General features: G+C 49.0%; 1 protein-coding gene across 1 annotated transcript; it reads right to left on the bottom strand.

Moving 5' to 3' along the window:
- Positions 1 to 6,291: 6,291 nt before the first annotated feature.
- Positions 6,292 to 9,783, bottom strand: LOC110297190 (carcinoembryonic antigen-related cell adhesion molecule 15-like). The gene is made up of 3 exons (XM_021165930.1): positions 9,717 to 9,783; positions 7,784 to 8,143; positions 6,292 to 6,579 (listed from the first exon to the last, which is right to left on the bottom strand). Exons 1-3 carry the CDS (start codon positions 9,775 to 9,777, stop codon positions 6,296 to 6,298), a joined length of 705 nt encoding a protein of 234 aa, XP_021021589.1. The 5' UTR covers positions 9,778 to 9,783; the 3' UTR covers positions 6,292 to 6,295.
- Between the last annotated feature and the right edge of the window lie 5,363 nt (positions 9,784 to 15,146).

Raw genomic sequence — 15,146 nt, 5'->3', positions numbered from 1 at the left:
CCACAGTGACACACCCATTCCAACCAGGTCACACCTATTCCAACAAGGCCACACCTTCAGATGGTGCCACTCCCTGGTCCAAGGATATACACACCATCACAACTTCCTATTGGCTCACACCCATGTCTGAGCAGTCTTTCCTGGTGATTACCCCACAACACCAGGGTCAAAGGCATGTGCCACCGCAACTGGCTTCTTTTAGTGGTTCTTGGAGGGCAGTGCCCCCCCCCCAGGGAAAGCTTTGTGAGAGCTTGCCAGGTGTGATGGTTTGTATATGCTTGGCCCAGGGAGTGGCACTATTTGGTGTAGCCTTGTGGGAGTAGGTGTGTCACTGTGGGAGTGGGCTGGAAGTGGTCATCTCTGGGATTATTATTTTCCTATCTGTGGTATTCAGCCAGCCCTCCTGATTTTTAGTAGCCCCTTTATCAGTTCTTTTTTTTTTTAAGATTTATTTATTTATATGTAAGTACACTGTAGCTGTCTTCAGACACACCAGAAGAGGGCATCAGATTTCGTTAGGGATGGTTGTGAGCCACCATGTGGTTGCTGGGATTTGAACTCGGGACCTTCGGAAGAGCAGTCGGCACTCTTAACCACTGAGCCATCTCACTAGCCCTATCAGTTCTTTTAAATTTAAACTTGTGAATTATTTATTTATTGTATGTGTGGGTACGTGAACATGCCACAGTGTCCATGAGTAGGCCGGAACAAAACCTTCCTTCAGCCTGTTATATGAAATATAACACAGCGGTGGCAAGGGTCACGGGGTACCTGGAAGGCCATGCCAAGGCACCCCTGAGAAATCACACCGTGAGGCAGACCTGGTGTGAGGGATGGCTATTGTAGGGAAGGGAGGGGAGTGAGGACCCTGAGAAGAGGTAGAGAAGGGGGACAAAGGAGGGCAGAAAGAAAGACAGAGAGGTCGGCTGGGAATGTGTGGGGACCGAGAGAGAGAATGGGGGGGAGTAGAGAGAGGGAGAGAGAGAAGAGAAGAGGGACTGGGGTAGTGAGCAGTCCTCTAATACGCTGCCAAGTCACCTGCACCTGGTGGCGGCAGCGGCGTAGGTAGTAATGGCGGCAGGTGATGACTTAACTGGCCGGTGATGACGTAACTGTTGCTAGGTCCCTGGGAAGAGTCTAACAGAATTATCTGTAAGCCAACACAGTTGGTCTAGGGAATCAAACTCAGGTCATCAGGCCTGACAGTGTGGACTTTACTCACTGAACCAGCTCCCTGGCCCATATCAGTTGTGTTTGTCATTCTTTTGTTTCTGGCCTATTGTGAGGGGAGTTCTGGATAATGGGATAGGACTTTGGTTTTTTTGTTTTGTTTTGTCTTTTGTATTTTGAGACAGGGTTTCTCTGTGCAGCCCTGGATGTTCTGGAACTCACTTTGTAGACCAGGCTGGCCTCGAACTCAGAAATCCGCCTGCCTCTGCCTCCCGAGTGCTGGGATTTAAGGCGTGCCCCACCACCGCCCAGCTGGGATAGGACTTTGGAGCTGTGTCTTCTTGGACTACCTTGGCTCTTGGTGTGAGCCTGGCAGTGTATCACTTCCATAGCCAGGGGGCCCACACAGCTCCTAGGAAATGGAGGGTTTGGACTCTGGGTTTAGCTTCTTTGTTCCCTGAGGTAAGCAGTCCCCTTTCATAGGTTTCAGCTCTGACCAGTAAAAGGTTCCACATCTGAGCTGGGGAGCTGAACTTTGTTGGGTGTGAGGAGACAATCTCTTCTACAACTTCTACACAATCATGAAGGGGCTCTCCCTCCTCTTCTGGTAAGTGTGTGGCTGAATAACATAGCTGCCACTGTGGATGGAGGAAAGGCCCGATATTCCCTTAGAGAACACACTGGAATGGGCTTGTATCTGGAATGCATCCGGCAGAGGTTGGCAGGGCTGGGCTGTGGCTGAGGCTGATGAGCGTTGCGTAGCTCACTGCTTTTGGAGGATGGGATGAGATGGTCTTGCAGCCATCTTGGTTCCCTGTGATGCTGACAGTTGGAACACTAGGGAGGCAGCATCATGTGAAAAGTTCCATCCCCTGGGGATGCCAGTGTGGGTGCTTCCTTGGTGTCTTCAGGCTTAACAATCTTTGCACGACTGTGTGGGTTTGTATTAGGACTGTGCAGACCTTGTGACAAGAGTTCTGTAGCCAGGAGCTGGGGGAGGTTATATGTTCCACTCCTTGTAGTGCATAGAGTGGGGTAGAAGGTGCCTGCTTTGCCACACCGTGATTTAACCATGCTCGGTCACCTCTGCTCCTACTAATGGAATCAGATTCTGTAGCTGCAGGTGTGTGGAGAATGGCAAGTGTGCTCACATTCATCCACCATTCATTCATTCAGAAGTTATAGACTCCCGTTTTAAATTCCCAGTCTGTCTGTTTCTCCAGAGATCAATACCAGTACCACCTTGGTCCTCATCGGGGCTTTGGATGCAATCCTCTGTGGGGTGAAGAGCCAGGCTGCACTGGCTCTTCCTGCCTGTCTCCTCTGGGAGGGGGCGTGCCCTTGCCTGATCTGGACTCAGAGACTCTGATCCTGGGTGTCATAGTCATTTTGGCCCCTAGAAAGGGATCCTGGAATCCCATCGGGTATGTGGGTATGCGTTCCTCCTGGCTCCAGAGACCTTTGGTTGTCTGAGAGGCCCTGAAGAGGCAGTCATTCTTGATCAACTGGGGTCATGGTGAAGGATATCCTGTTAGGGCCTCCAGAAATGTTGTGGGAATCTTTCTGGAAAAAGCCACTCCAACACCAACAAGAGTGGATGAGAAGCGGTGTCACTGGTGGACCAAAGCCATGATGGCTCCTGAAAGGTTTCCACCCCCAGACCATTTTGTATTCTCATGTTATACTCCAAAGCCACAAGGTGGCACGGGTGAGGTTTTACAGAAGTCCCTTGGGAAGTCAGCGGGTTGTTAAGGGCACAGACGCTTTCCAGGTAGCAAGTGAAGTCATGCTTGGTAAACAGACAGTACGGGCAGTGATCCTTCCTGCCTTATCATATTTCACCTTCACATTTGTGTTTGTCGCTGCAATATTCCCATTGTCTAGAAACTGGAACAAGCCTGATGTCCCTTAGGGGATGACTGACTATGAAAATGTGATATAAATAGACTGTGAAGAAAGAGGAAAGCCAAATTTAGAGAGACAAACACTGAGTGTTTCCTCTCCTATGCAGAACCTAAATTTAATTTAATTTTTTAAAATTTAAATTTTTTTATTTTTTTAAATTTTGTTTTGAAACATCTTAAAATGTTATTGATTGATTGATCGATTGTTGTGTGTGTGTGTGTGTGTGTGTGAGAGAGAGAGAGAGAGAGAGAGAGAGAGATTGATTCTTTTTGGCATGGGATCTTGCCATGTTGATACTCACTATGTGACCAGACTAGCCTCTAACTTGCATTGATCCTCCTGCTTCAGCCTCCCAAATGTCAGGATTACAGCCATTCACTGAAACTCCTGGTTTAACATTTTGTTTATGGATACACATGCACACACACACACACACGCACACACACATAATCTCCCTGACAAAAATAGGTGTGATTGTGAGTGCTTTTAATCCTTGCATGTGGAAGGATTGGGAGTTCAAAGTCATCCTTTGCTACTTATGAAGTTTGAGCTACATGAGACCTCAGATCAAGAACCCAAAAGGAGCCTGGTGGTGGTGCATACCTTTAATTCCAGGATTTGGAAGGCAGAAGCAGGCACATCTCTCTGGGTTCGAAGCCAGCCTGTTCTACATAGTTAATTCCAGGATAGCCAAACCAGGCTGGCCTTGAACTCAGAAATCCGCCTGCCTCTGCCTCCCGAGTGCTGGGATTAAAGGCATGTGCCACCATGCCTGGCTGAGAAACTCTGTCTTACAAAACAAACAAACAGGGCTGGTGAGATGGCTCAGTGTGTAAGAACACCGACTGCTCTTCTGAAGGTCCTGAGTTCAAATCCCAGCAACCACATGGTGGCTCACAACCATCCGTAATGAGATCTGATGCTCTCTTCTGGGGTGTCTGAAGACAGGTACAATGTACTTACATATAATAAATAAATCTTAACAAACAAACAAGAAGAAAGAAACCAAAAAAGAGAGGCTGGAGAAATGGCTGGCAGAGATGACACAGGGGTTAAAAGGACCCAAGTTCCATGTCCAGTCAGTCACTGAGGTGGGTGGGATGGGATCCAACACCTTTAGTCTTTGACATTCACATGCATATATCTCTGCACACATGTAATTAAAAAATTAATCTGCATGGTGGTTCATGCAGAGACAGGTGGATCTAGCATGAAGCCACAGTCTGTCCCAGGTCATCCGTGGCTACATGGGAAGTTTGAGGCTACCCTGGGATACACAAGACACTGTGTCTAGAAAAAAAAATTAGCCAGGTATGATGTAAAAAGATAATGGGAAATGGAAGGAGATTTGCTGAACTGAGGTCAGGGCAGGAGAAGGTGTTTGCCAGCCATCCCTTGTGAACAAGAGGGTGTTTGCAGAGTTTTGGCCGAAGGTTGCCATCACACTCCAACAGGTCTTTCCCTAGCCAGGCGTTACGGTTTTTGCAATTATCTTTCAGGAAAAGGCTCAGTTGATAGCATATAATACCCTGCCCTTTGTCCAGTAAGAAAAAAGCAGACATTATAGATTGGTATCTTACATGAACCCTATATTTTGTAATCAGAGGTGTAACATATGATATAGCTAATGATAAAGACGCTACACTGTGCTTCCCACATAAGCTGGGCAGTGTCTGTGGTCTCCTGAACTCTGATTGATGCTTCGACAGCTAACACGGCCTTCCCGCTAAGTGTCCAAGTTGATGCATGCCCAGCATCACCATGCACGGACAAACACATGTCCTGAGTTTTCCGGACAGATCGTCCATGGAGCCTGTAAGATTAACTCCGAAAGGAACCTGACAGGACCTGGTCAGCTAAGGGACACACTGTTGGTAGACATACTGTCTTAACTTTGGCTAAGTGTTCTGAGAGAAGCTGGGTATGGAGAGGATGGGTTCAGCTTACAGTGTCCACACTCAAACTCGGTTGATATGCTTGCAGAGCAGAACATCCCCAAGCTCCATTGTACCCTTCTCCCTTGGATGGGGCACAGACCCCACTACAGTAAGTGCTTGTCAGCCATGTTACACGGTGAGGAAGCATGGGGAGATATCGGGTGTACAACCCCGCACGTTGGAACCTCCTCTTCAGCAGGGCTGGTGAGTTACTCCTCATGCCTCATGTGGCAGGGCGATGGGTCCTCACCCTCTCAAGCAACAAAGGGGAAGTAGCAATCACTTTCCACTTATTGTGTCCCAAGCCGACATAGTATGGTGCTGTTGACAGGGACAGCTTTACTCAGGCCACCACCTCTTCAGTCCTCTTCCTCTTAGCAAAGCTAACCCCAAGACTGAAAGGACACATCTCATGTCCTTTGATATCTGTGCGGCTCTATCCTTGTGAGTTCCAGGGAGATGCAGATAAATTTAAGACTAAAAATCAAATAGGCAGGGACTAGAGAGAAGTCTCAGCAGTTAAGCAGATATCTGGCTGCACTTCCAGAGTACCGGGGCTTAATTTTCATCACCCTCATCTCAAGGCAGCTGACACCTGTCTGTAACTCCAGCTCCAGAGCTTCTGACACCTTCACACACACACACACACACACACACACACTCACACACACACACACACAGAGACACACACACACAAGCGAAACACCAATGAACGTAAAATAAAAATAAAATTATATAAAAAAATCAAATAGACTATCATCTGGTGGTTGACAGTAGACAAGAATGTCCTTTAATGTATATTTAACCAGTGGGATGCCACCAGCCAGGTGGCTTGAGAGAACAGAATCATGATTCGTATGATGCTAACAACAACAACAACAACAACAACAAAGACAAATGCCGTGTACACAGAGGCAGAAGCAGGCTGACAGCTATCAGGGTTGTAGGAAATGGAATACGCTTAGAAATGGTCTGGAGAGGTGTCTGGGCGGCAACGGTGTGAGGCATGACTGGGGCACATGAGAGGAGAATGTGTCTGTCTCTATGCAAACACTACACTGTTTTCAACAAGGGACTCAAAACATCCAGAAATTTGGGGACTCCTGGAATCAGCTCTCCATGGATCTGGAGGACTGGCCATATTCAACTCAGAACCTAAGTTATAATCCCTTTGTAGTTTTGCTTACTGTGTTGATTGTTTTTGAGACTCGGTCTCTCTTTGTAACCCTGGCTGGTTCAAACTCATGCTCCTGCTGACTGGAGTTTTACCCTGGGATGACAGGTCACTCACTAGCCACAGACATTTGGAGCGCGAGACTCATCTTAGAGCTGTAGCCGTTGGAGACCTCGCACTGGTACTCCCCAGCATCCTCCCTCTTGGCTGGGTCTATGGTAAGTCTGCTGTTTTTCTGGGACAGAGTCATCCTGTCACTGAAATACAGGCCCTGGTGATTGAAGAGCCAGCGGATGGAGAGTCCAGGGTCTTCTGAGAAGCACGTGAGGGTCACAGAACCAGCTTCCGTCACTGTGGTGCTGTCTGCTTGGAGGGTAGGCTGTGCCACGGGCTCTGTGAAGGAACAGAGGAGGGACTGAATGATGGTGGCTCACCCTCAGATCTCAACCAGCCCTCTCTGGTCCACAGACACCTAGAATGGCCTCCAGGGTGGAGAAGTTGGGATCAAGGCTGTAGACAGATATGTACTGCTTCAGATCTGCCACCCTTGGTCTATGTTGCCCTAATTTAGCCACTGTGTTTCCTGTGTTTCTGTTTTTATATAATAGAGCACTTGGCTGGGCAGTGGTGGCACATGCCTTTAATCCCAGCACCAGAGGCAGAGGCAGAGGGGATGCAGAGAGACAGAGGCAGGTGGCTCTCCGTGAGTTCCAGGCCAGCCTGGTCTATAGAGTGAGTTTTGGGATAGCTAGGGCTACATAGAGAAATTCTGTCTTGAAAAACCAAACAATAGCAATTGTTATTGATATTATAAAATATATAAAATAATAATAATTATTATTATAATGATGATGACAACGATGATGACACATGATAAATGATCATTACCATGTCTATAAAGTGATCTTAAATGTAAACAAGGACTCATTAGAGATTGGAGCTGCTCAAAATGTCAGAGTCTATTACTCAGCCTACGAGGGAGAGTTGACTGGGCTGGACCCCTGAGGACAAGCAGTTGCCAGGAGGACCTGTATCCTCATGAGACCCTCAGAACAGTTGGCTCACAGCATGGGCACCTGTCCATCTGGGCTCTGCATGCTGAGACTCAGGAGAAAGCTGTGCCAGAGTGACCTAGTCTGACAGTGGTCCTCCAGAGGCTGTTTCCACCTGCTATGAGACAAATAAGCAATAAAGCCTTGATCCGTGTCATCTCTCACAGGACGTGAAGGTCCCCAGGGTCCCCTGGACTAGATGCTCGTGCAGAGATCTGGAGTCAGGACTTCTTTGTGGCCACCTTACTGTGAGGACCCCATGAATTCCTTAACCAGACATTGCCGGAATCCCGAGAGTTCACGGGGAAGCCCCAACACTCAGACTGTTACAGAGTGCGCCCTCTTCTCTGGGGGGTGGAGTCAGGGAAAGAACTCTGACCTATTGTAGGTTTTCCTCCTCGGTGTATGTCCTGCACTAAATGCTCAAATGCCAGCGAGGAGACACACGCAGGAGATGGGCATAGCCAATGCCTGATGGTCCTATAAATAAAACGAGCGCACTCCCCACCCCCGCCCTAGCACCCAGAGGCCATGCAACCACTTACCGTGCACTTCCAGATGCACATGTGTTAATTCGCTTTCCATTTCCGTGTTAAATGTCAGTAAGGTATAGACTCCACTGTCAGCCTTGGTGACGTTTCTGATCAGCAGGGATCCACTGTAGAATACGGTTTTCCTATCACTGTGCTGAGGCATCTTCGAACTTTGGTTCGTGGGTGTTAAGTACCGTGCGACTTCGTAGCTCTTTGTCGAATCTCTCTGTTTGTACCAGTAAAACGCCTGGACGTTCAGTGGCATTTCATGCACAAACAGAACGGAGTTTCCACCTTCGGCAACCATGGGTGGCAGTAATTCAATAGTGAGCTCGGCAGTGGCGGGTGCATTCCAGCAGGTTAAGAGGAAGGCTAGGAGAGAAAATCCCGTCAATATCGGGACCTTAGTGTTTGGTGAGATGACCCCCAAGTCCTGAGCAGGTAGGTGTGTTCATCTCTTAGCTGAGGTGTGGGGTGAGGGTGTGCCTCTCTTGCTCAGTGCAGGGGAACTGCATCATCTATATTCCCCAGTCCCCTAGAGTTGGAGTGCCCTTTGCATGGCTCTCTCTCCTCCCTGCGTGGCTCCCCACTCACTCTGCAAATATACACTGAGCTTGGGGATGCCTTCCTTGGCCTTCTCCAGAGACCCTGGGTCATCACTACCAAATGCTGTTGTTCTGTTCCCTGTGTTTGCAATCAACCCCTTGCTGTGTTTTCTAAAAGCTCTCATGCCTCGTCTTCCAGTCCATGCGGACAGGGCCTAGGGAAAGAGCTTTAGGAAGGCCATGTCCTGAGAAAGGCTCAGACTTCTGTGGAAGAATGAATGAATGAATGAATGAATGAATTGCAGGGCTGGGGGTGTCTAGGGGCTTACAGTGTGTGTGTGTGTGTGTGTGTGTATGTGTGTGCGTGAGCATGTGTGTGTGGTGTGTGTGGTGGTGGGAGTTGTCAGCAGGTAGCTAACTCCCTATCTCCCAAGCTGCCCTTCCAGTAGATTCTGGGTTCCCTGAAGCTGTATGAAGAGAGGAACAGCCTGTCTCAGTTCCTAAGACAGTGTCCTTCCTAGGTGTCCTGATTCCTGAGAGTGGCAGGCACCTAGGAACATGCAACCTCCATCTTCACAGGTTAAGGCACCCCCTGCTCACCCACTGAAGGCACTAAGGCACCCTTCCTCCGCAGCTTCCCNGCGGATTCCTCACNTCCCCACAGNGAGAATCAATCCCGCTTTCCTGCTTTCNCCTTCCCAACCACACACACCCATCCTCTCTCACACTGCATAAACCCTGCAGCCTCAAAGAGAGCCTTGTCTGAGTCCTGGATTGCAGCTCACTTCTCTCTTCCCATCAAGAGAATCTCTCCAGGGCCACCTCCTCTTTTGTCCCAACATTTCCTCTGTGCCCTGCTGCCAGCTCTTCCTCCTCAGAGGGAGGAGACTGCCATGTCCTCTGTAGAGTCCCAGGCCCTTCTCCACTCTCTCTCCACCCCCATTGCCTGTCTTTTCTGTGTCAAAAGCCCCAGCACAGCCCTGTCCCCTGCACTCCCTCCCAAGCAAACCTCACAGCTCAGCATCAAGGCCCTGACCCCCATTCCAGAGTCCCTGATGAGCACGAACACTGGAGCCTGGATCTGACCCAGGGCATTTGTGGTCCTCTGTGTGCTGTGCCCTGGGAAATCTCTGGTGGAGAGCAAACCCCCATTATGATGGCCACTCCTGTGAGGACTCCAACAGTCAGGGCACAGCCATGTGTCCTGTTGGCACTGGTAACTTTAAATAAAGAGGGATCTGGCTTTGCCTCCCCTCTGAGCACTCCTTGCTCCCTGAGAGCATCCACCTGAGCAGCCTGGGTCCCTCCGTGTCCTCTCCTCTCAGCCTGAAGCAGAGTGTCCTCCCAGGGTCCCTTCCTGTCAGAGCATCCTCCTCACACCTCTCCAGGGCTGGCCTCACCTGTGAGCAGGAGCCCTTTGCAGAGAAACAGAGAAGGGGACTCCATGGTCTCTGCTCCCATGTGTGCTGTCCTGGTGTCTGCCCTGTGGAGCCTTCCCTCTTATTTCTCCTGTCCTTACCCCAGGGACATCTCCCAGAGTCACATGGGCTGTGTGCAGGGAATCTGCCCAAGGCTATGATCTGTGATCTGTGTCAACTCTTCTTGCTGGAGGTCTGTCCCTTCTTCTTTTCCCTCCCCCACCCCACCTGTCTCTAAACCCATTCATTCTTTAAGGTTTATTTTTTTTTTAAATAATGCATTCAAAAATTCTTATGTTATAAATAATGGTCGAAGATCCTCCAATATTAAGAAAAGTCATGAATGGATTTCATCTTCTTCTGCCTTCCTCCCAAACTCAACTTTAGTCCCAGCATTTTGACTTTATTGGGTCTCCATAGCCTGAATGGCTGCCATTTGCCCTATTTCTGAAGTTCTGCATTTCTCTCCCCTTTTTGCACCTGGGAACAACCACTAGATCAGGAAGTGGGTCCTGACCACCTGGGCCCCTCAGATTGCTCTCCTCCTCCAAAACTGCTTACCCATTCCTCCTACTGCCTGTGACACAGGAGAGGGCAACTGTCCCAACTCCCCAGCATTCTCTGCAAAACTATTGTGGTTTTATTTATTTTTAATTTTTACAGCTCATGCATCTCTCTGATTAACATCCAGACCTCAAGCTCTACCCAGTCCCTAAGGCTCTGGTTCACGTGACTTCTAGCTGTGCAGGTCTCCAGGGTCACACTGGGGAATCTTGGTGGAGGCTCAAGCTGGCAGCCTCTGCTTCTTCTTAGAAGCATAATTGGTCAGCTGTTTGTTCATTTGTCCTGGTGCAGGTGACAGGAGAGGTGTAAGGTAGGGAGGGGATGGAAGATGGCGGCCCCAAAGAAGCCTGGTTCCCGGATTTGGCTTTCTTTTTTTCTTTTCTTTTTTTAATTTGTTTTATTTCTTTTATTCATATGACTACACTGTTGCTGTCTTCAGCCACACCAGAAGAGAGCATCAGATCCCATTACAGATGGTTGTGAGCCACCATGTGGTTGCTGGGAATTGAACTCAGGACCTCTGGTAGAGCAGTCGTTTCTCTTAACCACTGAGTCATTTCTCCAGACCGGATTTGGCTTTCTTGGCTACTATTCACCTTCTTAAGCACCGGGAAGGCCCTGTCTAGTTACCTGCACCCACAAAGGAACCTCAGTCCTGAGCCCCTCCCTTGTGCACCGATCTAGATTAGACACACTGGAGGTGAGCTTGGGAGTCCTGGCCTTGCACTCAGGTCACACAAGAGAAAAATTCATTAAGCAACAGGAAAGAGTCACTGTACCCAGAAGGGGCCATCTGACTCAGCCTGATGGACTAGACTAGGCAAGGACAGCAGTTAGTAAGTAGAGAAAAATGTTTCTCTTTTGACCACCATGAAACTGATTCCCCAGTCTCCCATTGCTTTAACACTGAATTAATGATTCATTCACATTTATTATTTTGTGTTTACTTTTAATTGAACCTAGTAAGCCTAAAACTCATTATACATTCCCAACACACGAATTCTCCTGCCTCAGTCTCCTAAGTGCTGAGGCTACACACATACAACAGTAAGGTGCCACTTAATAGTTGTATAACCTTGACTTATAAAACCTCTAAGGTCTCTGGAAGGACTATTTACCTAATGATGTCGAATATGTTTTTAAAACATAAAAAGAAGCCAGCGGTGGTGGTGCACGTATTTGATCACAATGCTCAAGAAGCAGAGACAGGCAGATCTAGTGAGTTCGAGGCCAGCCTAGTCTACACAAAGCAATTGTGGGATAGCCAGGGCTACAAAAAGGAACCCTACCTTAGAAAACAAAATATATATTATATTTTATGTGTTATATTATAATGTGCATAAGAATATATATTGTACTCGGAAGCATTCTGAAGCTCTTAAGAAGTTTTTAAGTTTTATTTTATTTTATTTATTGGTTTTTCATGACAGGGTTTTTCTGTGTAGCCCAGGCTGCCCTAGAACTCACTCTGTAGACCAGACTACCCTTGAACCCACAGAGATCCCCCTGCCTCTGCTTCCTCAGTGCTGGGAATAATGGTGTGNGCTACCACTGCCAGACCTGACTACANTATTTCTCCTTTGTTTGTGTTTGCTGAGACACGCTCTCCGGTTGCCCATTTGGGCTGGTATCATATGCAGCTGAGGATGGGTGGCTCTCGTGCCTCCAGCTCCCCAGGGCTAGGATGACAGGGAGGTACAGCACTTCTGGATGATGCTGTTCTGGAGTCTGACCCAGGGCGTGCTAGGCAAGCACTCTGCCTGCTACACAGCATCCTTAGCCCAGTGTAGACTTTCATTAGAGATTAAGGCCCAAGCCAGCATTACAGGGGACTCAAGGTATCTCTGCAACTTTCTTCAGGAAGATGGACATGCATCCTATTTCCAGGATTCTGGTCACTTCCTCCTGTAGACATGGAATGTCATACACAGCTGACACAACTGCTCTTGGGCGCCTGAACAGAACTCTGATCAGTGACACCAGTGACCTTAGATGAGTTCTGTTACACAGTCACCACACACTTAGTTGCTTCCTAGCCCTGGGAGACATCTGTCACCTCCCTGCTGGATGTGGATTCTATTTTCAGGACACCTGGATGATCAGCTGTGTTTCAGTGTCAGAAACATCATGTAGAGAGGCCAGGAGTCCCCCTGGTATTGACAGACCCAAGCTAGAACTCAACAGAGGCCATTGCTGGGGAGAGCTGCAGTTCTTTGAGGGCACAGTGCACCTCTCAGCCTTGCTGCTCACTCTATGGTGTGGAGGGCTGAACCATAAGGATAAGGGGACAGGGATGGGAGGTGGAATGGACACGGGAGAGACAGAGCAGTGTCTTAGACACAGATCATGCAATTCTGGAGGGAGCTGCTGCCTGGGAGGAGGCTGAGCTCAGAGGAAGACAGCAGAGCTGAGAGCACAGCATGGAGCACAGGAGCAGGGCTGAACCTGAAGCTGCTCTCCACAGAGGGAGCACTGAGGAGGCAGCAGAGGCCTGGAAATCCCCCTCCCTCCTTCCCCTTCTCCCTCCCTTCCTCTCTTTCAACAAATGACACCCTGATAACAAGGGCTTCTCCTCTCAGTATCATAAATAAGAAAGCCATCAGTGTGGGTGTGGGACCGCTGAACNCATCAGTAAGCAGGGAGACAATCGGGTGACGTCAGAATGAAGTTCAGTTCAGCCAGAATTAGACAGATGCTGCTGGAGTCTGACACTAGGTGCTTTTAGTTATATTTAAGCAGTACAGCATGATTTGGGGGAAAGTTTCCTGATGATAACTAACTCGGTCCCAAGGGTACAGCAAAGCTCAAGGCATGGTGACATTGAGACTCTCTGCAGAGTCCATACAGCTTCTTCCATGAACATGGGTTCTGGTGACTTACAGACAGTGCTCAAGATGAGGGTCTGTGGAGAATGGCTGAGGTAAACATAGCGCCTGACCCTGAGATAACACAGCGGTCACTTAGGCTGATGTAGAGTATGAGACCACTGTCATGAGGATGCTTGCATAGACTAAGAAGCAAGGCTCAAGATGCAGGGGGATGTCAGGGATACACGCACATAGTACTCTGGGAGACTCAATGCAGCTGGCCTTACAGAGAGCTAGAGACCAGCAGATTGTAAACTACACCCTTTCCCTGCGTTCCCGGAGGAAGACAGGCAAACACCTCTTTCCATTGAAGAGACAAGCCTGGGTGTTTAACTTTCCTGGCTTCTCCAAGGCTTACCTGTGTGCAAGGGGACCTCTTACCCTCTCCAGGTGGGAGATCCACATGCACAGGAAGTGGAGGTCATTCCCTCAGCAGGGTTTGTCCAGATAGAGGGTCTGAGGTCATGGTGGGGCCTGGAGTGGAGGAAGAGGATTACTCAGAAACAACAGGAAGTGGCAGAGTCTGGACGTGCCAGGGGCTCAAGGGAAGGAGAGGCCTTTGCTTAAACCCTGGAGAAGAGCCTCACCATGATGAAAATGAAGGGGGTGGGGGAGTGAGGGAGGAGGGGAGGGGAGGAAGGGATGGAGGAGAGGCCACAGAACCTCTTCAGACAGCAGCCTTCATCTCAGGACCAAATCCCTAAGCACGCTCTCTCTGAGAGCCCTGGACCAATTCCCAGGACAAAGGGAAGTCCTATTGCTTCTGTTCTGTTAGCGTGGTGGGAAGTTTCACACCTCATGATTTAGTTCGGCATGGCATAAGTTACAAGGAGCGAGCACTGAAGAACAAGATTCCGTTTGCTCAGTTTGTTCTCCCCCAGCAGCTGCAGGGAGCATAAGTAGCTTGAGGCTCCAGATCTGGCTTAAAGGTGCAGGCCTGTGGTCAGATGGACAGGTGGGGAAGGAGCCATCCTCTGACCCTGGGGGAGAAGAGGGAGCGAGAGGCTTCCTGGGGTCTCCAAAGGAGACCAAGGACCTGAGAGGAGCAGACACAGGGGGACAGAGGCTCAGCAGCAGGCAGTCCTCACTGAAGAGGAAGTAGTAAAGGGGGTGGGGGCACGGGGAGGAACCTTGGGCACTTGGTCTGAGGACCTGAGTTCAATCCTCAGATTCCGCATTGTAAGAAAGATCTGAGTATTGCAAGTTGGCCTCTGCCTTCCACATCAGTGTTAGAGAATGCACATACACACACACACACACACACATACACACACACACACACACACACACACACAGTTAAACCATGTTATGTAAGGGTCATTACTTAAAACCCGAGGATTTGTGACTGCACCCAGGACATGTAGGGCCCTGGGACACTTGCTGATTGGTGATTGATTGATTGATTGATTGATTGATATCTGAGCCTTTTCCAGGTACTGTGCCTTCCACAAAGATTAGACCAGTTTCTATCCTGATGAAGCCCCAGGTCTAACAAGCTGTAACACCATCAAGGACATTTAGAAGTGAAGCCAGGTGCTTATTGGAACGACAGGAGAGCAGAGATTAAAGAGAGAAAGTTAAGAGACAGGGTCTGGAGAGGAAGAGCCAGGGAAGGCTGCACCCCCTCCAAGGACTGTGAGAGTCAGCATGGATCTTAGGGCAGTGAGTGGTGAGTCACACAGAATCCCAAGGAGAGAGCTCATGTGGGGGAAGTGACAGGTTCAGGGGCAACCAGAGAATGGAGGCCATGTTGCCTCCTTCATCTGTTGGAGTCCATCAAAAGACCCCACTCACAAAGACCACAGAGACCACCATCACTGAAAACTGCAAGAGGATTTTTATTAATCCAATGCATTGGGGACCCCCCCTCTCAGCACCCAGGGCAGAGGAGAGACCCAGAACAAACAAAGAACACACCTTTTTTTTTTTTTTTTTTTTTTTTTTTTTCAGGGCTAGCTGGCTTATTCTCATTGGTGTAGCA

Source organism: Mus caroli, chromosome 7 (assembly GCF_900094665.2).
Source record: "Mus caroli chromosome 7, CAROLI_EIJ_v1.1, whole genome shotgun sequence".
Lineage (NCBI taxonomy): Eukaryota > Metazoa > Chordata > Mammalia > Rodentia > Muridae > Mus > Mus caroli.
This window is presented reverse-complemented; position numbering and strand designations above follow the sequence as displayed.